The 23,278-nt window shown below is 46.9% G+C and overlaps 1 protein-coding gene across 3 annotated transcripts in view; it reads left to right on the top strand.

Moving 5' to 3' along the window:
• Positions 1-4,290: 4,290 nt before the first annotated feature.
• rybpb (RING1 and YY1 binding protein b) overlaps positions 4,291-23,278 on the top strand; it is a 136,124-nt gene continuing 117,136 nt past the window's right edge. The window contains exons 1-2 of one of the 3 annotated variants that reach the window (XM_063067907.1): positions 4,291-4,479; positions 4,939-5,073. In XM_063067907.1, the coding sequence (XP_062923977.1) occupies positions 4,454-4,479; positions 4,939-5,073 (161 nt within the window). In that variant the 5' untranslated portion in view covers positions 4,291-4,453. Of the gene's footprint in view, positions 4,480-4,713; positions 4,861-4,938; positions 5,074-23,278 lie in introns of those variants that run through there. The other 2 variants (XM_063067905.1, XM_063067906.1) reach the window with 2 other exon arrangements.

Raw genomic sequence — 23,278 nt, forward strand, 5'->3', positions numbered from 1 at the left:
CCCCTTTCCCCTCTTTCCCCTCTCCCCCTTTCCCCTCTTTCCCCTCTCCCCTCTCTTCCCCCTCCCCCCTCTCCCCTCTCTTCCCCCCTCTCCCCCTCCCCTCTCCCCCCTCCCCTCTCCCCTCCCCCTCCCCCCTCCCCCTCTCCCCCCTCCCCTCTCCCCCCTCTCCCCCTCTCCCCCCTCTCCCCTCTCCCCTCTCTCCTCTCCCCTCTCTCCCCTCCTCCCTCCCCTCTCCCCCCTCTCCCCTTCCCCCTCTCCCCCCTCTCCCCTTCCCCCTCTCCCCTGCCCCCTCTCCCCCCTCCCCTTCCCCCTCTCCCCCCTCTCCCCTCCCCTCCCCCTCTCCCCTCCCCTCCCCCTCTCCCCCTCTCCCCCCTCTCCCCCTCTCCCCCCTCTCCCCCCTCTCCCCTTCCCCCTCTCCCCTCCCCCTCTCCCCCCTCTCCCCCTCTCCCCTTTCCCCTCTCTCCCCTTTCCCCTCTCTCCCCTTTCCCCTCTCTCCCCTTTCCCCTCTCCCCTTTCCCCTCTCCCCTTTCCCCTTTCCCCTCTTTCCCCTCTCCCCTTTCCCCTCTTTCCCCTCTCCCCTTTCCCCTCTTTCCCCTCTTCCCTCTCCCCTCTTTCCCCTCTTCCCTCTCCCCTCTTTCCCCTCTCCCCTCTTTCCCCTCTCCCCTCTTTCCCCTCTCCCCTTCCCCTCTTCCCCCTCTCCCCTTTCCCCTCTTTCCCCTCTCCCCTTTCCCCCTTTCCCCTTTCCCCTCTTTCCCCTCTCCCCTTTCCCCTCTTTCCCCTCTCCCCTTTCCCCTCTTTCCCCTCTCCCCTCTTTCCCCTCTTCCCCCTCTTTCCCCTCCCCCCTCTTTCCCCTCTCCCCTTTCCCCTCTTTCCCCTCTCCCCTTTCCCCTCTTTCCCCTCTCCCCTCTTTCCCCTCTCCCCTCTCCCCTCTTTCCCCTCTCCCCTTTCCCTTCCCCCTCTTTCCCCTCTCCCCTTTCCCCTCTTTCCCCTCTTTCCCCTCCCCTTTCCCCCTTTCCCCTCTTTCCCCTCTCCCCTCTTTCCCCTCTCCCCTTTCCCCTCTTTCCCCTCTCCCCTCTTTCCCCTCTCCCCTCTCCCCTCTTTCCCCTCTCCCCTCTTTCCCTTCTTTCCCCTCTCCCCTCTTTCCCCTCTCCCCTCTTTCCCCTCTCCCCTCTCCCCTCTTTCCCCTCTCCCCTCTTTCCCTTCTTTCCCCTCTCCCCTCTTTCCCCTCTCCCCTCTTTCCCCTCTCCCCTCTCCCCTTTCCCCTCTTCCCCCTCTTTCCCCTCTCCCCTTTCCCCTCTTTCCCTCTCCCCTTTCCCCCTTTCCCCTCTCCCCCTCTCCCCTTTCCCCCTTTCCCCTCTTTCCCCTCCCCTTTCCCCCTTTCCCCTCTTTCCCCTCTCCCCTCTTTCCCCTCTCCCCTTTCCCCTCTTTCCCCTCTCCCCTTTCCCCTCTTTCCCCTCTCCCCTCTTTCCCCTCTCCCCTCTCCCCTCTTTCCCTTCTTTCCCCTCTCCCCTCTTTCCCCTCTCCCCTCTTTCCCCTCTCCCCTCTTCCCCCTCTTTCCCCTCTCCCCTTTCCCCTCTTTCCCTCTCCCCTTTCCCCCTTTCCCCTCTCCCCCTCTCCCCTTTCCCCCTTTCCCCTCTCCCCTCCTCTCCCCTCTCCCCTCTCTTCCCCCTCTCCCCTCTCTTCCCCCTCTCCCCTCTCTTCCCCCTCTCCCCTCTCCCCTCTCTTCCCCCTCTCCCCTCTCCCCTCTCTTCCCCCTCTCCCCTCTCCCCTCTCCCCTCTCCCCTCTCTTCCCCCTCTCCCCTCTCCCCTCTCCCCTCTCTTCCCCCTCTCCCCTCTCCCCTCTCTTCCCCCTCTCCCCTCTCCCCTCTCTTCCCCCTCTCCCCTCTCTTCCCCCTCTCCCCTCTCTTCCCCCTCTCCCCTCTCCCCTCTCTCCTCTTTCCCCTCTCCCCTCTCTTCCCCCTTTCCCCTCTCTTCCCCTTTCCCCTCTCTTCCCCCTTTCCCCTCTCTTCCCCCTTTCCCCTCTCTTCCCCCTTTCCCTTCTCCCCCTGTCCCCCTCTCCACTCTCCACTCTCCCTCTCCCCTCTCTCCTCTCTCTACTCTCCCCTCTCCCTTTGCCCCTTTTCCCTCTTTCTTTTCTCCCTTTGCTCCCTTCCCTCTCTCCCCTATTCTCCCTTCTCTCTTTCCCCTTGACCTCTCTCATCTCCCATCTCCTACCTCTCCCTTTGCCCTCTCCCCTCTTCTCCCCTCTTCTCCCCTCTCTCTCTTTCCCCCTCACCTCTCTCCTCTCCAATCTCCCACCTCTCCCTTTGCCCTTCTCGCCTCTCTGCCTTTGCCACTCTCCCCCCTCTCTCTCACCTCTCTCCCTGTCTCTCCCTTTGCCCCTCTCTGTTCCTCTCTCCCTTTGCCCCTCTCCCCCTTAGCCCCTCTCCCCTCTGTCCCTTTTCCCCTTTCCCCTCTCCCCTGTCCCTTTTGCCCTCTCCCCTCTCCCCTGTCCCTTTTGCCCTCTCCCCTCTCCCCTGTCCCTTTTGCCCTCTCCCCTGTCCCTTTTGCCCTCACCTCTGTCCCTTTCCCCTTTCCCCTCTGTCCCTTTTCCCCTCTCCCCTCCCCTGTCCCTTTTGCCCTCACCTCTGTCCCTTTCCCCTCTCCCCTGTCCCTTTTGCCCTCTCCCCTGTCCCTTTTGCCCTCACCTCTGTCCCTTTCCCCTTTCCCCTCTGTCCCTTTTCCCCTCTCCCCTCCCCTGTCCCTTTTGCCCTCACCTCTGTCCCTTTCCCCTTTCCCCTCTGTCCCTTTTCCCCTCTCCCCTCCCCTGTCCCTTTCCCCTCTCCCTTCTCCCTTTTCCCCTCTCCCTTCTCCCTTTTCCCCTTTCCTCTCTCCCTTTGCCCCCTCCCCTCTCCCCTCTCCCCTGTCCCCTGTCCCTTTTGCCCTCTTCCCCTCTTCCCTGTCCCTTTTCCCCTCTCCCCATCCCTTTTCCCCTCTCCCCGTCCCTTTTCCCCTCTCCCTTTTCCCCTCTCCCTTTCCCTTCTCCCTTTTCCCCTCTTCCCTGTCCCTTTTCCCTCTCCCCTTTCCCCCTCTCCCCTCTTCCCTATCCCTTTTCCCCTCTCCTCTCTCCCCTGTCCCCTATCCCTTTTCCCCTCTCCCCTATCCCTTTTCCCCTCTCCCCTGTCCCTTTTCCCCTCTCCTCTCTCCCCTCTCCTCTCCTCTCTCCCCTGTCCCTTCCCCCCTCCCCTCCTCCCCTCTCCCTTTTCCCCTCCCCTCCTCCCCTCTCCCTTTTCCCCTCTTCCCTGTCCCTTTTCCCTCTCCCCTTTTCCCTCTTCCCTGTCCCTTTCCCCTCTCCCCTCTCCACTCTCCACTGTCCCTTTTCCTCTCTCCCCTGTCTCTTTTCTCTCTTTTCCCTTCTCCCCCTCTCTCACTTTTCTTCTTCTTCTTCTCTCTTTTCCCTTCTCCCCTCTCTCCCCTTTCCTCTCTCTTCTGTGTGCTGCTCTCACTTCTCCATCTCTCTATCCCCCATCTGTCTTTTTCATTCATCATTCCCCTCCTCATCTCTTTCCTTCTCTCCCTCTCCCCATCTCTCCTCTCTTCTTTCTCTTCCTCTCCTCTGCATTGTCTCTCCATGCTTCCCCTTCTCTCTTTCTTGACCCCTCTCATTTTGCTCTCTTTCCCCTCTCCTTCTCTTTCTCCAACCCCTCTCCTCAATTTCCTCGCCTCCCCTCTCTCCCTTCTGCACCTCTCTGCCACCCTCCTTCTGTGTTTCTCTACCTCCCACCTTCTTTGCCTGAATCTTTCTGCCTGCCTCCTTTCTCTCTGCCTCTTCCTCCTCTTCTATCTCTCCATATCTCCTTCCATCTGTCCCTCTTTCACATCTGTCACTCCTCTGTCTCGCACCCCCTATTCTGCCATCAATCCTCTTTTCCCTTTCTCCTCCCCCTTGTTCTCTCCATCTCTCTCCTCTTCTTTGTCTCTCCTTTTTTTCTCTTCCCCTTCTCTGTCTCTCAGTTTCTCTCGTCCCCTTTTCTGTCCTGTGTCCTCTCTCTCCCCCTACTCTCATCTCCTTCTCAGCTCTCCCTCCTCTCATTGTCTTTTTCCTTCTCTTTCCTTCACTCCTTCTTTCCTTTTCCCCTCGCTTTTCTCTTCCCCTTCTCTCTCATTCCCCCCTCTTCCCTCTCTCTTTCCCCTCTCTCTGTTACCCCCAGCCTGTCTGCCGCTGCCTGTCTGGCCGGGTAATTTAAAATTCCTGCTCGGGTGATTGGCGGTTGGCGGGTCACGTGGCGCGCGTTCGCTCGCCGTGCGGAGGCTGGCGCTCGTGCCATAGACGGACCCGGCTGCACTTTATTCGCCTCGGAGCCGCTCCGCTCCGTCCCGTCCCGACAACTCGTCGCTTCGCCATCAGTGTATTTTTATTTTCGTTAACACACACATAAAGCTCGGCTCAGCCTCGACCGAACTCCCTGCGGCAATGGGGGACAAGAAGAGCCCGAACAGGTAGAAAACACACGCCTGGTGGCCGCACTGTGTTCGACGACTGCAAAGAGAGAGAGGGAGAGACCTTTAAATGGAGGAGCTGCTGCTGCCGCCGCTGGTGTCTGTGGGCTTTTAACGTGCGTTCGCCTCCTATGCCCAAGTGGCCGTCCCTGTGCCAGGGCTCATACCACCCCCCCTTCCAGTTACACAGCCATGGCGGACGGCGCTGTGTACACTCACACACTGGGAGGGAAGAGAGCGCCGGGTGAAAGAGACGGGGGGAGGAGAAAACGGACCATTTTTTGTTTTGCACACACATAATCTCACACACACACACACACACTTTGTCGAGGCGATGGCAGCGCTCGAGTCCGTGGCCGGTAATGCCGAAGCCTTTTGTACGTACGTGTGTTTTATTTTACGTATACATACACATCGCAAATATGTGATATGTGTAATGTTCTCTTGTTTTTGTTGCAGTTTTTCAAGGCCGAAGAGGCAAGCCAAGCCTGGCTCGGAGGACGGTTTCTGGGACTGTAGTGTCTGCACCTTCAGGAACAGTGCGGAAGCTTTCAAATGCAGCATTTGCGATGTACGGAAAGGGACGTCCACTCGGTGAGTGACGAGTTCTCAATATTTTTTTTGTTGCTGTCTCTTTTGATTTGTGTGTGTCTGGGAGGGGATGGTGGTTATTGACGATATGTGCCTGGAAATAATTAAATACTGGTTGAATCCAGACTTGTTGATTTTGATGTTACCATGCTAGGATGGATTTGATTGTTTTTTTTTTGGCGTAACCACTCGTTACTTCGTTCTGTGCAATTGTTGGACGGGATGGTGTACCTTATTTCAGACTAAATGTTAGGAATTGGGCTGCCATGACATTTGTTGTAAAAGGCAGGCGACAGGACATGATCATGAGGGAGGGCATCTAGAAAGGTGGAAGTACTCCCGAGGAATGTTTAACTCTTCAGCCCCATATCGAGAGCTATTATCAGCCACTTGCGCTTTGACAAATCGCGTCGAGGTGAGTATGCGTTTGTCCTTGGGCACATTTAAAATCGAATATGCCAACACTGTGGATGTGTTGGCGATTTTGTGAATAGTTTTACCCGGGTAGCGAATCTTTCTACTTTTAATCGTACGTGATTTAAAGTAAATAATTTACTAATAGTTTGGTAAATTCCCATTGGGTTGCCAAGTGAACGGCTGAACTTAGTACGTGGAAGAGTTTCAGGAACTACTTTTATAAACTTAGATGATTGTCGTCATTTATGATTTTTTTTCAAAATGACGGCATTTCTGTACTTCCAGCTGTGAGTAATAAGTGACTTTCTGCAGAAATCCCTGTGTGGGTTGTTTGTTGTGATGTGGCTGAGTTCTGTCTATTATTTTACGCAGCGACTGAAACTCATTGTGGGAAACACTTCCAGAAAACTCCGATTTTTGCTAATAACTGATGCATGGCCGAAAAATGATGGTGTTGTGAAAGCTGTTAAGATTTGAATATCGAATCCCAATTTCAAAAACATCCTTCCCTATCCCTTTAAATAGTTCTGAGGTGTTGATTGACACGGTATGGCATCCTTCTCTCGTTATTTGTTATAGTTTGTGACGGGTATGAAAGCCAAGGGAGTTTTGTTTTGGGAGGGAATCACTTCCCGATTTAGACAGTGAACTGATGATAGCATCCATCCCCGGGACCAAAGGTTAGCACAGGCTATACTTGGAGGCATCATGGTGAAATATACATTTTTCAGAGAAATACTAGTAACAAGACTAGTATTTGTAGGTTCTATGTTGTCGTTTAAAGTTAAATTGGATAGCTATATGGACAGGAAAGCAATGGAGGGTTATGGGCTGAGTGCAGGTCGGTGGGACTAGGTGAGAGTAAGAGTTCGGCACGGACTAGAAGGGCCGAGATGGCCTGTTTCCGTGCTGTAATTGTTATATGGTTAAAAACAAACATCTCCCGGGATGAAATGAGCATGTGGAATATTAGTGAAGGACAGAATTTCTAAAGATATGCCCTAGGTTTACTCCATATATGGGATTGATTATTGTAGCTGTTGCATTCCCAATCGCATTTGAATCCAACTGAAGTACCTTTTGAGAAAACTGCATATTTTAAGTGATCATTTCTATATCATTGCTTGAAAAACTTTCTGTAAATTGGTGCCATCTTAATTCAAAGGGAAAATAGTCCTGGGGAAAAAAAAAGTCCTCAGAGGCCAGGCAGCATCTGAGGAAATCTGTTTTAAGAGATGGAAATAAAATATTTTTGTAGTTGCTGGTGGTTATTGAGATCTGTGATCCTTCAAAACTGAGTCTGATCTGAATATTTCAGATTGCCAGCATTTGCAATATTTTGCTCTTCAAGTATCATATTAATGTTCCCAATTGAAACTATTTGCATGAGTTTCATTGTCAAGTAGTTTTCTTCAGTGCTTCAAGTCTGACTTGTATTTGACTGGAAATGCAAATACTATTTTTTCAGAATGATGCTGCAGAATTGCCATGCTCACGGTTTTGTTCTGCTTTTCTTCCCCTACAGTTTGGGGTACATGGAATAATATGAAATGAGATTTTTGTTAACTGAGAACTTGATCAGTTTTCCAATTGTAGGGACAGAATAAATTGCCATCAACGGAAAGGAACTTTGGTGACCTAAATTGAAATGTTTCTGGAAAATCAAAAGTGCAGGTGCCGGTGATCTAAAATAAAATAAAAACAGAAAATGCTTTTCACTCAGTGGATCAGATGAAAGAGAACAGGCAATGTTTCAGGACTGTTTCTCTTACCACAGATGCTATCTGACCAGCTGAGTGCATCCAATGTTATATGTGAAATGTTACTGTTCTACAAGATGAAAAAGTAGTCTTGAAATAGATATATCTTCCATTCCAGGTAATTCAAATAAAATGAGCAAATGGAGTTTTCCACATCACTCTAAACTATGGATTAATTGGTTGGGAATTGTAGATTTAGTCCATAATTTAAACAGGAATGGGGGATATCATTGGTTGTATGTTAAATTGTTGAATTTCAGCGTGTGTGTGTTCGTGCATTTCACCAACAGGAGCTGATTATAATTGGCAGTGTTCATTCTCTATAGAATAACAGGAAGATGGAAACAATTGTTTACAATGGCTACCATAAACTCTACCTCTATCTCTGTAAACTCATACAGCATTATCTCAGGTTTAAGCAGCCTGTGGAAAAAAATGCATTCTGTTGAATCTAGGGGCAGGTTCAAAGCTCTCAAGACCATTTAAGTCTACCCAAAACTCAATGTTATAAAACTTTATCGCAAGTGTCAAGTAGCCCTTTGATCTTTTAACTCTGTCACCTTCCCCCTTTAAAGTATGAATACCATGTAGTATTTCTTAGGTTGAACTTCCATATAAAAATTCAATCTTCATTGTTTTGAGAATTAGTTGATTGTGAATGAAGCAGCCTTTGGTAGCATTGAGTTTCAAACAAGGAATTTGGTAATTTTTTGGTTCGTGCTTTTTGACCTCCTACAGTTTAAGATTTTTTTCAAGGGGTTGATTTGGTTTGTTGTATTCTTGTCAATATTCATGCAGCTGGACCACTTAGTGATATATTATCAAGTTATGTCCTTGATTGCATTAAGCCCCAAACTGAATTTCTGGGGAGCAGTGGAAATGTGATTTTTTTTTTGGTGTGTGTGAATCTGTGTCAATAACAACCAGTTTTTATACAAAGCTTGGTCGTTGTACTGGTAAAACTGGTGAGCAACAATGTGGTTAAGTATCAATTTTTTTAATCTGTACATAAATTAATGAAGGAAAATGAACCATTAATGTTCAGAATTCAGATAATTGAGCATGTGGTTAATTTTCAATATAATTTTACTTGAACTTTGCTTCTGGAGAAGATTGGGAACTGGAAAGTGTCTCTGGAGGATATATTCCTTTTGGATCTTGTGGTTTTTATATCCAAAAGTGTATAATTTGGTATGCTCAGTTTGTTTCTGCATTTTGTATGGCATTTGGTTGAGTATTTCCACTAAATTCCACTTTGAATAACTTAAAATTTGTAATTGAAATGCTTAATTTTCAGATTTCATGCAATTTCAATTTTTGGAATAGTATTCTCGTGAGAACTTAGGGGAAATTTTGTTTGATCTTTACTGCTTGAACTCCTCTGAAAATATTACAAAAAGTACCAACACTATTCCCTTTTGTTTTTTTTAAAAAAATGCAACAGTTGAAGTGGTCAACTTTACTACAAAATTAGAGTAGTGTGGTTGATGTGTCAAAATGAGATTTGAGTATGAATGAGTGTGCGCACATGTAATGAAACCGTAGTTATAATATTTAACATGCTGGCCAAATCTAGAAATTTTTATTGTAACTTAAGTGTGCATAAAGTACAAGAAGATTGTGAATAGTGTATGATATCTGTTGCAATGTTTTAATTTTCAGTTATAATGTAAATTACTTATCAGGGCAGATATTTGGATGAGGGAAAATCAGCACATATCTTGAAAAAAAATGCACATATGCTTGAAGGAAAATGTTTTCTGTAGGCAATTTCTTTCCTGTACTTTTCCATGAAGCTCTTTTTACTATTTATTTTTTATATCCTTGAACCTTATTTTACTTTTCAAAAAAAAATTCAGTGTTTCTTTCTTTGCAACATGCATTTCATCTGCTAAATATGCATCTGGTCCTGAGGAGCTATTTAGATTATGTAAAGATGCAGCACTTTATTGCCAAACTTTATAGTGGATGAAAACATTGAGAGAAAATTGTAGTGATAGTGATGGAAATGGAAAGTGTGGTTAATATCTGGAAACTTAAAAGATAGAAGAATAATTGTGTTCATAGGGTCCTGCAGTATGGTTATTTTGCATACTATATCCATGCTGACCATTGGATGCCCATCTGTATTTGTCAAACAGCATTTGGCCTGTAGCTTTCTATGACTTGGCAGTTCAATTGCTCACATTAAGACTTAAATGCGTTAGAGTCACTTGCTTCCACTACACTTTCAGGCAGTACGTTCTACGCACTCGCCACTCTTTGGTGCGTATAAAAGTCCCCTTCAGGTCAGTTTTAAATCTTTTAATTCTAACCTTAAATCTATGTCTTCAAGTTTTATTTGCCTCTGAAAGGGAATGTTTTCTGCAGTCTTCCTTATCCTCAATTTTATATTCTTCAGTCAGGTCCACCTTCTCCGCTCTAGAGAAAACAGCTTCATTGTTAGCCACTGGTGATGTTCCTGAAGACTGGCAGGTTATTAATGTTTTGTGGTTAAGAAGTGTAGAAGGACAAGCCAGGGAACTAGTCAACCTGACATCTGTGGTAGGAAAGTTACTGGAGGGAGTTCTGATGGACTGAGCCTACCTGCATCTGACTTGACAGTCAGCATGGCTTTCAGTGTGGAAAGTCATGTTTGATGAAACGTTCAGAGTTCTTTGCAGAGGTAACCGAAAAGGTAAATGAGGGTAGTGTGCAATACTGGATCTGCTATTAGGGAATGAGACAGCACAGGTGACAGAAGTTTGTGTAGGGGGCTACTTTCCATCCAGTGACCACAATGCTATTAGTTTAAAAGTACCTATCTAGGTCTGGTCCATGAGGTGAGATTCTAAATTGGAGAAAGTCAATTTTGATGATATCAAAAATTGATCTGGCAAGTGTGGGTTGCAACAGGCTGTTTCCTGGCAAAAGTGCAGTTGGTAAGTGGGAAGCCTTCAAAGGTGAAATTTTGAGAGTACTAAGCTTGTATTTGCCTGTCAGAATAAAAGGTAAAGATAAAGGATACCTTGGTTTTCAAGAGATATTGAGGCCTTGGTTACGAGAAGAAAGGTGCCTAGCAAGTTTAGACAGGCAAGAACAAATGAGGTACATATGGAGTATAAGAAATGCAAGAGAACATGTAAGGAAGAAATTAGGAGGGCTAAAAGAAGGCGTGAAGTTGCTCTTGCAGACAAGGTGAAGGAGTATCCTAAGAGATTCTACAGATGTGTTATGAGCAAAGGATTGCAAGGGACAAAATTGATCCTCTGGGAAATCGGAAGGATAATCCATGTGTGGAGCCAAAACAGATGAGGGAGATCTTAATTTTTTGCAGTTACATTTACTCTGGAGAATGACAGTCTATAGAAGAGAGGCAAAGCGGTATCAATTTAATGGACCCCATACAGATTACAGAGGAGGAACTGTTTGCTATCCTGAGGCAAATCAGGGTGGAGAATTCCCCAGGCCTTGCCAAAGTGCTTCCTTGGACCCTACGGGAGGCAAGTTGAGAATTTGCCAGGTCCCTAGCAGAGATACTTAAATCATCCTTAGTGAGCCTGGAGATGTACCAGAACCATAGTTGTTCTGCTGTTTAAGAAAGGCTCTAACAAAAACTAGGAAGTTATAGGCCGGTGGTCTGACGTCAATTGTGGGAAAATTGTTGGAAGGTATTCTAAAGGACTGGATATGAGTACTTGAATGGACATAGACTGATAACTGATCATGGATGAAGCCAAAGCAGTGGATGTTATCTTACATGGACTTTAGCAAGGCATTTGGCAGAGTCCTACATGGGAGGTTGGTCAAGTAGATTCAGCTGCTCGACATTGAAGATGGGGTAGTAAATTGGATTAGACATTGACTTTGTGGGAGATGCCAGAGTCTTAGTAAATAGTTGCCTCTCTGAGTGGAGGCCTGAGACTAGTGGTGTGCTGCAGGGATCTGTGCTGGCTCTGTTGTTTGTCTTCTATGCTAACAATGTGGATGCTAATGTGTTTAGCTGGATGAGCAAATTTGCGGATGATACCAAGATTGGGGGTGTAGTGGACAGTGATGAAAGGTTATCATGGCTTGCAGAGGGATCTGCATCAGCTGGAAAAATGGGCTGAAAATGGCAGGTGTAATTTAATGCAGGCAAGTGCGAGTGTTGCACATCGATCGACCAACAAGGGTAGCTCTTACAGTGAACGGTAGAGCACTGAGGAGTGTGATAGAACAAAGGGATCTCGGAATACAGGTCCATAATTCATTGAAAGTGACATCACAGGTAGATAGGGTTGGAAAGAAAGCTTTCGGTGCACTGACCTTCATAAACTTAAAGTATTGAGTACAGGAGATGGGATGTTATGTTGAAATTGTGTAAGACATTGGGGAGGCCTAATTTGGAGTATCAAGTGCAAAAAGGTTTGTTTGTTTTATTGACTACACAAAAGCATTTGATAAAGTGAAGCACAATAAGTTATTCGAAATATTACAGGAAACTCTAGATCTAGATTCGGAAGACGTCCGCCTAATCAGAAATCTGTACTGGGAACAAACTGCTGCTGTAAGAATAGATGGAGAAGAGAGTCTGTTTACGAAAATCAAGAGAGGCATTAGACAAGGGTGTGTTTTCTCCCCTGATTTGTTTAATGTGTACAGTGAAACAATATTACAAAAAATAAGAGACATCTTGGGAATCAAAGTTGGCGGCAGAAACATCAATAATTTTAAATATGCGGATGACACTGCGTTAATTGCAAGTACGGAGGAAGAACTACAAAACTTAATTGCTATAATTGTTGAAGAAAGTGCAAAAATGGGTCTATCTATCAATTGCAAAAAGACAATGTATGGTGATAGCCAAAAATAAGGAGTATCCTATGTGCAGGCCGAGAATAAACGGGGAAGACATAAAACAAGTACAGAACTTTTGCTACTTAGGAAGTTGGGTGACATCAGGTGGCAGATGCGACATGGACATCAAAAGAAGAATAGGGATGGCAAAAGACTCCTTTGCGAGAATGAAGAGTATACTGACCAACACTAAACTAGTCATGACAACCCGCCTCAGAGCACTGAAATGTTACGTTTATCCAGTAATATGGCTCAGAATGTTGGACAATATCTAGTAACATGAGAAAACGAATTGAAGCAGCAGAGATGTGGTTTTTGAGAAGGATGCAAAAAATATCATGGATGAAACGAATATCTAATGATGTCATGAACAGAGTAAACACAAAAAGAGAAATAATGTATGAGATCATGAAAAGGCAACCGTGACTTCATTGGACATGTGATTAGGAAAGAGGAGTTAGAATGCATGGTAATCATGGGAAAGATTGAAGGGAAGAAACCAAGAGGAAGGCAAAGACAAATGATGATGGAGACAGCAGCCAGAGAACTGGAAATGAATATCAATGAATTGATTCACTTGACCCGAAACAGGAATGTGTGGGCCATGGCAGTCAAAGCTCAAACTGGGCATGGCACCTGACAATGATGCTGTGCAGTTTTGGTCACGTACCTACAGGAAAGTTGTAAATGTAATGTCCTAGTTAGATATTTACTGCTATGCTGTAGGTATTTCATTTTAGCAGTTCTGTAAGAGGAGACTGTCTGTTTGGGTTTGAGCTGAGAGAAGGGGCTTTGTTGTTCAACTAAGGAATGTGGTGTCAGCCAATCAGAATGGTGGAATTGGGAGAATGTTCTTGAAAGCTGGGCGGAGAGGTTTTGTGAGAGACACTGGTGTAGGTGGAGGTCTTTTTGGCAGGAGCTGGGAGAAGACAGGAGGGAAGAAGGCTGAGGATGCTGTCCCTGTTGCACAAGGTGCTTTGTGCAGATGAATTGCTTCAAGGAGGAAGGACCAATACTCCTGTGGGAAAGTCCGTTTGTGCGAGATGGATGTTGAGTGACATTAGGAAGGTGGTGTGTGCTTTCATACAGACTGAGGGTCCAGTGCATGAGTTACAGACGACAACAAGATGAGCTCCAACTTGTGTGCATATTTGACTGTTTAATTATAATGGGCCCTTTTTTTTCATTCTTTAATAACGGTTTGGTTACATTATCATTCTTAAATATACTTCATAATTGTATGCAGTGTACGATCTGTTATTTCTTAGCGAATGGGCAATTGCAGGGGGTCAGTAAATAGCACAGCATTCACACAAACCAGGGTTTGGGTGGGTGAGACATCCCAACCTCACGGGTTTGGCAGGACCAAAGTTGTATACATCCTAGATGTATGGAGCCTGATAAAGGTGGGATTCTCGTCACAGAGTTCAGCGGCTGTTAGCAAGGGGCTAACGAGCCGTATTTCCAGAGACGCCCAGTAAAAAGCAGTTTCATAAATAGGGCTGAAAGAGTACAGAGAGAATTTACAAAGATGTTGCTGGGTCTGGAGGTCCTGAGTTATAAGGAAAGTTTAAATAGGTTTGGACTTTATTCCTTGGAATATAGAAGATTAAGTGGAGATTTGATAGAGGTATACAAAATTGAAGGGTATAGATAGGGTAAATGCAAGAAAGCTTTCTTTTTACTGAGGTTGGGTGGGACTGCAGCTAGAGGTTATGGGTTAAGTGTGAAAGGTGAAAAGTTTAAGAGGAGCATGAGGGGAAACTTCTTCACTCAGCAGGTCGTGGGCTGCCAGCATAAGTGGTGTAGGCGAGCTCGATTTCAATGTTTAAACTTTGGATAGGAAGATGAATAGTAGGGGTATGGAGGGCTCTGGTCCTTGTGCAGGTCGATGGGAGTCGGCAGTTGAAATGCTTTTGGCATGGACTAGATAGGCCCAAGGGCCTGCTTCTGTGCTGTACTTTTCTCTCTCCATGACTATGGCAGTGGATGTTGTCTATTTGGACTTTAGCAAGGCTTTTGACAAGATCCTTGGCTTGTCTGGAAGGTTAGTTTCCATGGTATGCTGGGAGAGCTGCTTGGGTAGATTCAAAGCAGCATACGAAATGCTGGAACACACATAAAAGTTGCTGGTGAACGCAGCAGGCCAGGCAGCATCTCTAGGAAGAGGTGCAGTCAACGTTTCAGGCCGAGACCCTTCGTCAGGACTAACTGAAGGAAGAGTGAGTAAGGGATTTGAAAGTTGGAGGGAGAGGAGGAGATCCAAAATGATAGGAGAAGACAGGAGGGGGAGGGATGGAGCCAAGAGCTGGACAGTTGATAGGCAAAAGGGATACGAAAGGATCATGGGACAGGAGGTCCGGGAAGAAAGAAAGACGGCGGGGGCGGACCCAGAGGATGGGCAAGGGGTATGTTCAGAGAAAAAGGAGAGTGAGAGAAAGAATGTGTGTATAAAAATAAGTAACAGATGGGGTACGAGGGGGAGGTGGGGCATTAGCGGAAGTTAGAGAAGTCGATGTTCATGCCATCAGGTTGGAGGCTACCCAGACGGAATATAGGGTGTTGTTCCTCCAACCTGAGTGTGGCTTCATCTTTACAGTAGAGGAGGCCGTGGATAGACATGTCAGAATGGGAATGGGATGTGGAATTAAAATGTGTGGCCACTGGGAGATCCTGCTTTCTCTGGCGGACAGAGCATAGGTGTTCAGCAAAGCGGTCTCCCGGTCTGCGTCGGGTCTCGCCAATATATAAAAGGCCACATCGGGAGCACCGGACGCAGTATATCCCCCCAGCCGACTCACAGGTGAAGTGTTGCCTCACCTGGAAGGACTGTTTGGGGCCTTGAATGGTGGTAAGGGAGGCAGTGTAAGGGCATGTGTAGCACTTGTTCCGCTTACACGGATAAGTGCCAGGAGGGAGATCAGTGGGGAGGGATGGGGGGGACGAATGGACAAGGGAGTTGCGTAGGGAGCGATCCCCGCGGAATGCAGGGGGGGGCAGGGAAAGATGTGCTTAGTGGTGGGATCCCGTTGGAGGTGGCGGAAGTTATGGAGAATAATATGTTGGACCCGGAGGCTTGACCATCCCCTTGCCCATCCTCTGGGTCCCCCTGCCCCGCCCTCCTTGTCTTTCTTCCCGGACCTTCTGTCCCATGATCCTCTCGTATCCCTTTTGCCTATCACCTGTCCAGCTCTTGGCTCTATCCCTCCCCCTCCTGTCTTCTCCTATCATTTTGGATCTCCCCCTCTCTCTCCAACTTTCAAATCCCTTACTCACTCTTCCTTCAGTTAGTCCTGACGAAGGGTCTTGGCCTGAAACGTCGACTGCACCTCTTCCTAGAGATGCTGCCTGGCCTGCTGCGTTCACCAGCAACTTTTATGTGTGTTGCTTGAATTTCCAGCATCTGCAGAATTTCTGTTGTTTACGAAATGCTGGAGAAGCTCAGCAGCACAGGCAACCTCTATGAAATAAACAGTTAAAGTTCTGGGCTGAGACCCTTCATCAGCATTGGAAAGAAAGATGAGAAGTCAGAGTAAGAAGGTGAGGGAAGGAGATGAAGTAAAGAGCTGGGAAGTTGATTGATGAAAGATAAAGGTGCTGGAGGACAGGAAATCTGATAGGAAAGGACAGAAGACCATGGAAGAAAGGGAAGGAGGAAGAGCACCAGAGGGAGGTGATGGGCAGGTAAGGAGATTGAAATGCATGGCTACTGGGAGATACCTTTTCTGGTGGATGGAGCGTAGGTGCTCGGCAAGGCAGTCTCCCAATCTACATCGGGCCTCATTAATTAGATTAGATTCAATTTTACTGTCATTGCTCCAAGAACAGATACAAAGCCAATGAAATGTAATTAGCATCTGACTAGAAGTGCAAAAGAATAGTATTATTTACAAAATAACTGCGAATAAAAAGTAAGTGCTACAGCATACAAATGTAGAAGTACTGAGACAGTCCAATATGGGTGCAATACTGCTTAGCGCTGTGATGTGAGGTTCAGCAGAGTCACAGCCTCAGGGAAGAAGCTCTTCCTGAGTCTGCTGGTGCGGGAGCGGAGGCTCCTGTAGCGCCTACCGGATGGGAGGAGAGTAAAGGGTTCATGGTTAGGGTGAGATGCATCCTTGATAATGCTTTTCGGCCTGCCTAGGCAGCGTTTATGGTAGACGTTCTCAATGGTGGGCAATTGGGTGCGGATAATCCACTGGGCAGTTTTCACCACCTGCTGGAGTGCTTTGCGGTCTGATACGAGACAATTGCCATACCACACTGAGATGCAGTTGGTGAGTATGCTCTCAGTGGTCAAGCAGTAAAAATCCGTCAGTATCCTGGGACAGAGGTGAGCTTTCTTGATGCTATTGCGCCTTTTTGATCAGAATGGAGGAGTTCAGGGACCAGGTGAGATCATCGGAAATATGGACACCAAGGAATTTGAAGCTTGATACACGCTCCACTACAGCTCTGTTGATCTAGATGGGGACATGAGTGTGGCTCCTAGCATGCCTGAAGTCCACAATATTCAGGAGATCACACTGGGAACATCATATACAGTAGATGACCTCAACAGACTCTCAGGTGAAGCGTCACCTCACCTGGAAGGAATGTATGGGGCCCTGCACAGTAGTGAGGAGGTGGTGTAGGGGCAGGTGTGGTACTTGTCACTTCTCACTGATCTCCCTCCTAGTACTTAACCTTGCAAGAGGGACGTATGGACAAGGGACTTGTGTAGGGAGTAATCCCTGTGGAAAGTTAGGGAGGGAAAGATGTGCTTGGTGGTAGGGTCCTTTTGGAGATGGCAAACATTATGGAGAATTATGTGTTGGATGCAGAGGCTCATGGGGTGGTAGGTGAGGACAGGAGGACCCTATCCCTGTTGTGGTGGTGAGAGGCAGGTGAGAGCAGTGTTGATGGTGTCGAAAGGAAACCTCTTTCTTTGAGGGAGGACATCTCATCATTTCTGCTGGAATGAAAAGCCTTATCCTGAGAGCAGATGCGGCAGAGGAACTGGGAGAAGGGAATGGCATTTTTGCAAGTGACAGGGTCGGAAGAGGTATAGTCCAGGTAGCTCTGAGAATCAGTGAGTCCATAAAAGATGTAAGTAGATAGACTGCCTTCAAAAAAAGTGGGATCTCCTGGTACCCACCCATTTCAATTTTGCTTCCCATTCCCATTCTGACATATCAGTCCAGGTCTTCTCTACTGCCGCGATGAGGCCACACTCAGGTTGGAGGAGCAACACCTTATATTCTGCCTGGGTAGCCTCCAACCTGATGGTGTGAACATCGACTTCTCAAATTTCCGGTAATTGCAACCTTCCCCCCCCACCATTCCTGTTTCCCTCTCACCTTATTTCACTACCTGCCCATCACCACCTCCTGCTGATCCTTCTCCATCCCTTTCTTCCATGATCTTCTATCCTCTCCTATCAGATTTCCCCTTCCTCCAGCCCCTTATCTCTTTCACCAATCAGCTCTTTACTTCACCGCCTCTCCCTCTCTTGGTTTCAGCAGTCTCCTGCCACCTTGTACTTCTTCCTGCCCTCCCCCCACCTTCTTACTCTGACTTCTCATCTTTCTTTCCAGTCCTGATGAAGGGTCTTGGGCCAAAATGTCAACTGTTTAATCTTTTCCATAAATAATGTCTGGCCTGCTGAGTTCCTCCGACATTTTGTGTGTGTTACTTTGGATTTCCAGCATCTGCAGACTTTCTTGTGTTGGGCAGATTCAAAGTTAGTTTTAAGTAGAAGCAGTAGTTGGTAGTTGAACTTGTTTATTGGAATGGATGCTAGTTACTAGTAATGTGCTGTAGATGGTGGTGTTGTGACCCTTCAAATCCACATTGATCAGTAAATTTGTGGATGACATGAAATTATAGGTTTTCCTCGTAAGCCGAAATGACATAAAGCGAAGAAGCAATTACCATTAATTTATATGGGGAACATATTTTGAGCATTCCCAGACCCAAAAAAATAACCTACTAAATCATACCAAATAGCACATAAAACCTAAAATAACACTAACATATAGTAAAAGCAGGAATGATATGATAAATACACAACCTATATAAAGTAGAAATAATGTATGTACAGTGTAGTTTCACTTAACAGAATCGGGAAGTTTGAGCCAAAATTGATCTGTCAGAAAAAAATCAGCATGTACACGCATGTGCGCATCACGCATTCGCACGTACACGCAAGTCACGCATGCACACGTAAATGCATTTGCACGTCACGCATGCGCACACACCTGCCCAGCAAGACTTCATGGGCATGATGGTCTTTCTCGGGGTAAACACAAGTTTTCCACGGATGCTGCCCGACCTGCTGAGTTCCTCCAGCGTGTTGTGAGTGTTGCTTTAAAACAAGCATCTTTTTTTGTAAAAGCGAAAATCCTGTTTTGGTTAATGAAAACAGGTACTAATGTAGGTCTTTCGTAAAAGCGAAATGTCGTAAAGAGAACGTTCAGAAAGTGGGGGACACCTGTAGTAGGTATTGATTGCGAAGAAGTTTATGGAAGGTTAAGGGTGGACGAAATTTTGATCAGTTGGAGAGATGAACTGAGAAGTCACAAATGGATTTACATGAGGGTAAGTGTGAGACGATGTATTTTCGAAAGTCAAACCAGCGTAAGACGTGCTATGAATAGTAGGATACTAGGGAGTGTGATGGAACAGCAATGAAGGAGTACAAGTGCACAGGTAGACAGGCAGGTGAAAAGGCATTTCGCATGCTGACCTCCATTAGTCAGCGTGTTGGTATAGGAATTGAGATAGTATGTTGCATTTGTATGTCATTGTTGAGGCTACACCTGGAGTACTGTGCACTGTATTGGTCACCCCTTTATCAGAAAGATATTAAACTGGAAAAATTGCAGAAAGGATTACTGATAATGTTACCAGAACTAGAGGATGTGAGTTATAGGGAGAGGTTGGCCAAGCTAGGTCTTTATTTGTTGGAGTGTAGGAGAATGAAGGATGAACTTATCAAAGTTTATAAAATCTTGAGGGTCATAGATAAGGTGGGTGGTGGTGGTCTCTGCTCCAGGGTAGGGGAGTCCAAAACTGGAGCACAGATTTCAGCTGAGCAGGGAAACATTTAGAAGGTACTTTTTCCATCCGCAAGGTTGTGAGTACTTGAAACTGACTGTCAGAAGAAACAGTTGACAGGCATGATTGTATAATTTCAGATACAGGTGTCCCCCGCTTTTTGAACGTTCGCTTTACGAAACCTCACTGTTATGAAAGACCTACATTAGTTACCTGTTTTGGCTAACAGAAGGTGTTTTCACTGTTACGAAAAAAAGCAGCGCGCGATAATAAATCAGTGCGCGCCTCGAGCAGCCGCTTCTCCCCCGGATTCGGAACGGCATTCTAGCCAGCATTGCTTAAACACGTGCCTGTGAGCATCTGTTAGGAAGATGAGTTCTAAGGTATCGGAAAAGCCTAAAAGAGCTCGTAAAGGTGTTACAAAAACTGGACATAATTAAGTGTTTCGATCGTGGTGAACAAAGTAAGGACAAAGTGAGTTTGGCTTGTGGAAGCTGACGAAGATAATGTTGAAGGGGTTTTGGCATCCCATGACCCAGAACTGATAGATGAAGAGCTGATGCAATTGGAAGAGGAAAGGATAACAGTCGAAACTGAATGCAGTAGCGAACGGACCGAAAGTGAAGTCATCCAGGAACTGAACGTGAAGCAACTGCATGAGATTTTCGCTGGAATTATTGCAGTAAAGTATGACTTTAATTTTGAAAGGGTACGTCGGTTTAGGGCATATTTGCAGGATGGTTTGAGTGCTTACAAAGAACTGTATGATCTAAAAATGCGTGAGGCTAAGCACTCAAGCAAGCTTTCCACATCAGCCACAGCAGATGACAAACCTCAACCTTTGACATCGAGGCAGGCAGTCATAGGAGAAGATGACCTGCCTGCCCTGATGGAAACAGACGACACCCCAGTGTCCCACCACCCCAACCCCCAGGCCGTGGACAGATATCGATCCGCAAAGAATGCAGCAGTAGCCGGGAGGCACTCAGCACGTCTTTAAGAACAAAAGCCGAAATAAACAAGCTAATTAATTAGGTGCTGCCCAGCACGTAAATGTCGGCCCAGATCGGAGGCGATTGCCGATTGCATCGCCTCTGTTCTGGGCCAACATTTACGTGCTTGGCGGCACCTAATTAATTAGCTTGTTTATTTCGGCTTTTTTCTTAAAGATGTGCTGAGTGCGTCCAGGCCACCACTGTACCCCTGCATGGTTCGCAGATCGGTATCAGTTCGCTGCCTGGAGGGTGGGGGCCACTGCACCATCATCAGTGTGCACTGCGCTGTCTTCCCAATTCTGGTAAGTGATACTACACTGTACATACATTATTTCTACTTTATATAGGCTGTGTATTTTTACGTGTTATTTGGTATGATTTGGCAGCTTCATAGCTTAAAGGTTACTGGAGAGAGTGTTTTTGCTGACGGCACTTGCTCCGTGTTTCTGCCGAGAGCGCTTGTGTGAGATTTTCGCTACGGAGAACAGTGCGGCAATGATTGTGCAAAAGTATTTCTACTTTGTATAGGCTGTGTATTCATCATATCGTTCCTGCTTTTACTATATGTTACTGTTATTTTAGGTTTTATGTGTTATTTGGCATGATTTGGTAGGTTATTTTTGGGTCTGTGAACGGTCACAAATTTTTCCCATATAAATTAATGTTAATTGCTTCTTCGCTTTACGATATTGTGGCTTACGAACCATTTCATAGGAACACTCTACCTTTGGATGGTGGGGGAAACCTGTACTTCAGTAGGTATGTGAAGGGGAGGGAGATATGGGCCAAATGCAGGAAATTAGGACTACGTGGGTGAACATAATGGTTGACAGTAGACTTGCTGGCTCAAAGAATCTGAATCTCTGCTGTACTGCTCCTTGACTTTACACAAATGAATCTCGTCTGTACCCTTTTCAATGCTAGTATTTATCCAATAATGTGACTAGAACTGCATGCAGTATTCCAACTAAGGACTGAATAATCTTTGATAATTTGAACACTACTTCCCTTCTCTTCCTCTCAATGCCCTGAATAATGAAGGCCAATATCCCATATGTGTTAACCATGTTATCTATCTGCATTGGCACCTTCAAGGATTTGGAATTGTGCACCAAGATCTATCTGTTTCCCACTACTCCCTTAGCTTTCATGGTGATGCACTAGCCTCAGTTGTACTTGCAAAATGTATCATCTCACTTCTTTCAGTATTGAACTCCAAATGCCATTTCTTAGCCAATTTCATCAGTACATCAATATTAGTCTCTAGTCTAAGATTACCCTCCACGCTGTCAACAACTCTATCAACACTGACAACACGCTGGAGGAACTCAGCAGGTCGAGCAGCATCAGTGGAAACGATGAGTCGATGTTTTGGGCCGGAACCCTTCATCAGGACTGTAGAGGGAAGGGGCAGAGGCCCTATAAAGAAGGTGGGGGGAGGGTGGGAAGGAGAAGGCTGGTAGGTTCCAGGTGAAAAACCAGTAAGGGGAAAGACAAAGGGGTGGGGGAGGGGAAGCAGGGAGGTGATAGGCAGGAAAGGTGAAGAAGGAATAGGGGAAAATACAATGGGTAGTAGGAGGCAGAACTATGAGGGAAGTGATAAGCAGCTGGGGGAGGGGGCAGAGTGAAATAGGGATAGAGGAAGGGAGGGGGAGGGAATTACCCGGAAGTTGGAGAATTCTATGTTCATACCAAGGGGCTGGAGACTACCTAGACAGTATATGAGGTGTTGCTCCTCCAACCTGAGTTTAGCCTCATCATGGCAGTAGAGGAGGCCATGTATGGACAGATCTGAATGGGAAGCAGAGTTGAAGTGGGTGTCTACCAGGAGATCCTGTCCGTCATGGGGGACGGAGTGGAGGTGCTCGACAAAGCGGTCCCCCAATCTGCATCGGGTTTCACCGATGTAGAGGAGGCCACACCGGATGCAATAGATGACCCCAACAGACACACAAGTGAAGTGTTGCCTCACCTGGAAGGACTGTTTGGGGCCCTGAATGGTGGCAAGAGAGGAGGTGTAGGGACAGGTGTAGCACTTACGCTTACAGGGATGAGTGCCAGGTGGGAGATCTGTGGGGAGGGACGTGTGGATAAGGGAGTCACAGAGGGGACGATCCCTGCAAAAAGCAGAGAGGGGTGGAGAGGGAAAGATGTGCTTAGTGGTGGGGTCCTGTAGAAGGTGGCGGAAGTTGCGGAGGATAATGTGCTGGATCCGGAGGCTGGTGGGGTGGTAGGTGAGGACAAGGGGAACTCTGTCCCTGTTGTGGTGGCGGGAGGATAGGGTGAGAGCCGAAGTGCGGGAAATGGAGGAGATGTGGGTGAGGGCATCATTGATGACGGTAGAAGGGAAACCACGATCCTTAAAAGAAAGAGGACATTTGAGATGTCCTGGAACGGAAAGCCTCATCCTGGGAGCAGATGCGGCAGAGATGGAGGAACTGGGAATAGGGAATGGCATTTTTGCATGTGGCGGGGTGGGAAGAGGTATAGTCGAGGTAGTTATGAGAGTCAGTGGGCTCGTAGAAGATGTTAGTGGACAGTCTGTCTCCAGAGATGGAGACCTAGAGATCGAGAAAAGGGAGAGAAGTGTCCAAGATAGACCAAGTGAATTTGAGGGCTGGGTGGAAGTTTGAAGTAAAGTCGATGAAATTGACGAGCTCAGTATGGGTGCAGGAAGCAACACCAAAGTAGTCGTCAATGTCCCAAAGGAAAAGTTGGGGAGCAGTACCAGAATAGGTTTGAAGCACAGACTGTTCCACATAACCAACGAAGAGGCAGGCATAGCTGGGGCCCATGCGAGTTCCCACAGCTACACTCTTAGTCTGAAGAAAGTGTGAAGAGCCGAAAGAGAAGTTGTTAAATGTGAGAACCAGTTCCACCAACCGGAGGAGGGTAGTGGTGGTGGGGAACTGGTGAGGTCTATTATCCAGAAAGTAGTGGAGGGCTTTGAGGCCTTCTTCATGGGGAATGGAGGTGTATAAGGATTGGACATCCATAGTGAAAATGAAGCGGTCGGGACCGGGGAACTGGAAGTTATTGAAGAGGTGGAGGGCATGGGATGTATCCCGGATGTAGGTGGGGAGTGACTGAACTATGGGTGACAAAATGAAGTCCAGGTAGGCAGATGCAAGTTCAGTGGGACAGGAGCAGGCAGAAACTATGGGTCTACTGGGACAGTCA

This window comes from Mobula hypostoma, chromosome 15, assembly GCF_963921235.1.
Source record: "Mobula hypostoma chromosome 15, sMobHyp1.1, whole genome shotgun sequence".
Classification (NCBI taxonomy): domain Eukaryota; kingdom Metazoa; phylum Chordata; class Chondrichthyes; order Myliobatiformes; family Myliobatidae; genus Mobula; species Mobula hypostoma.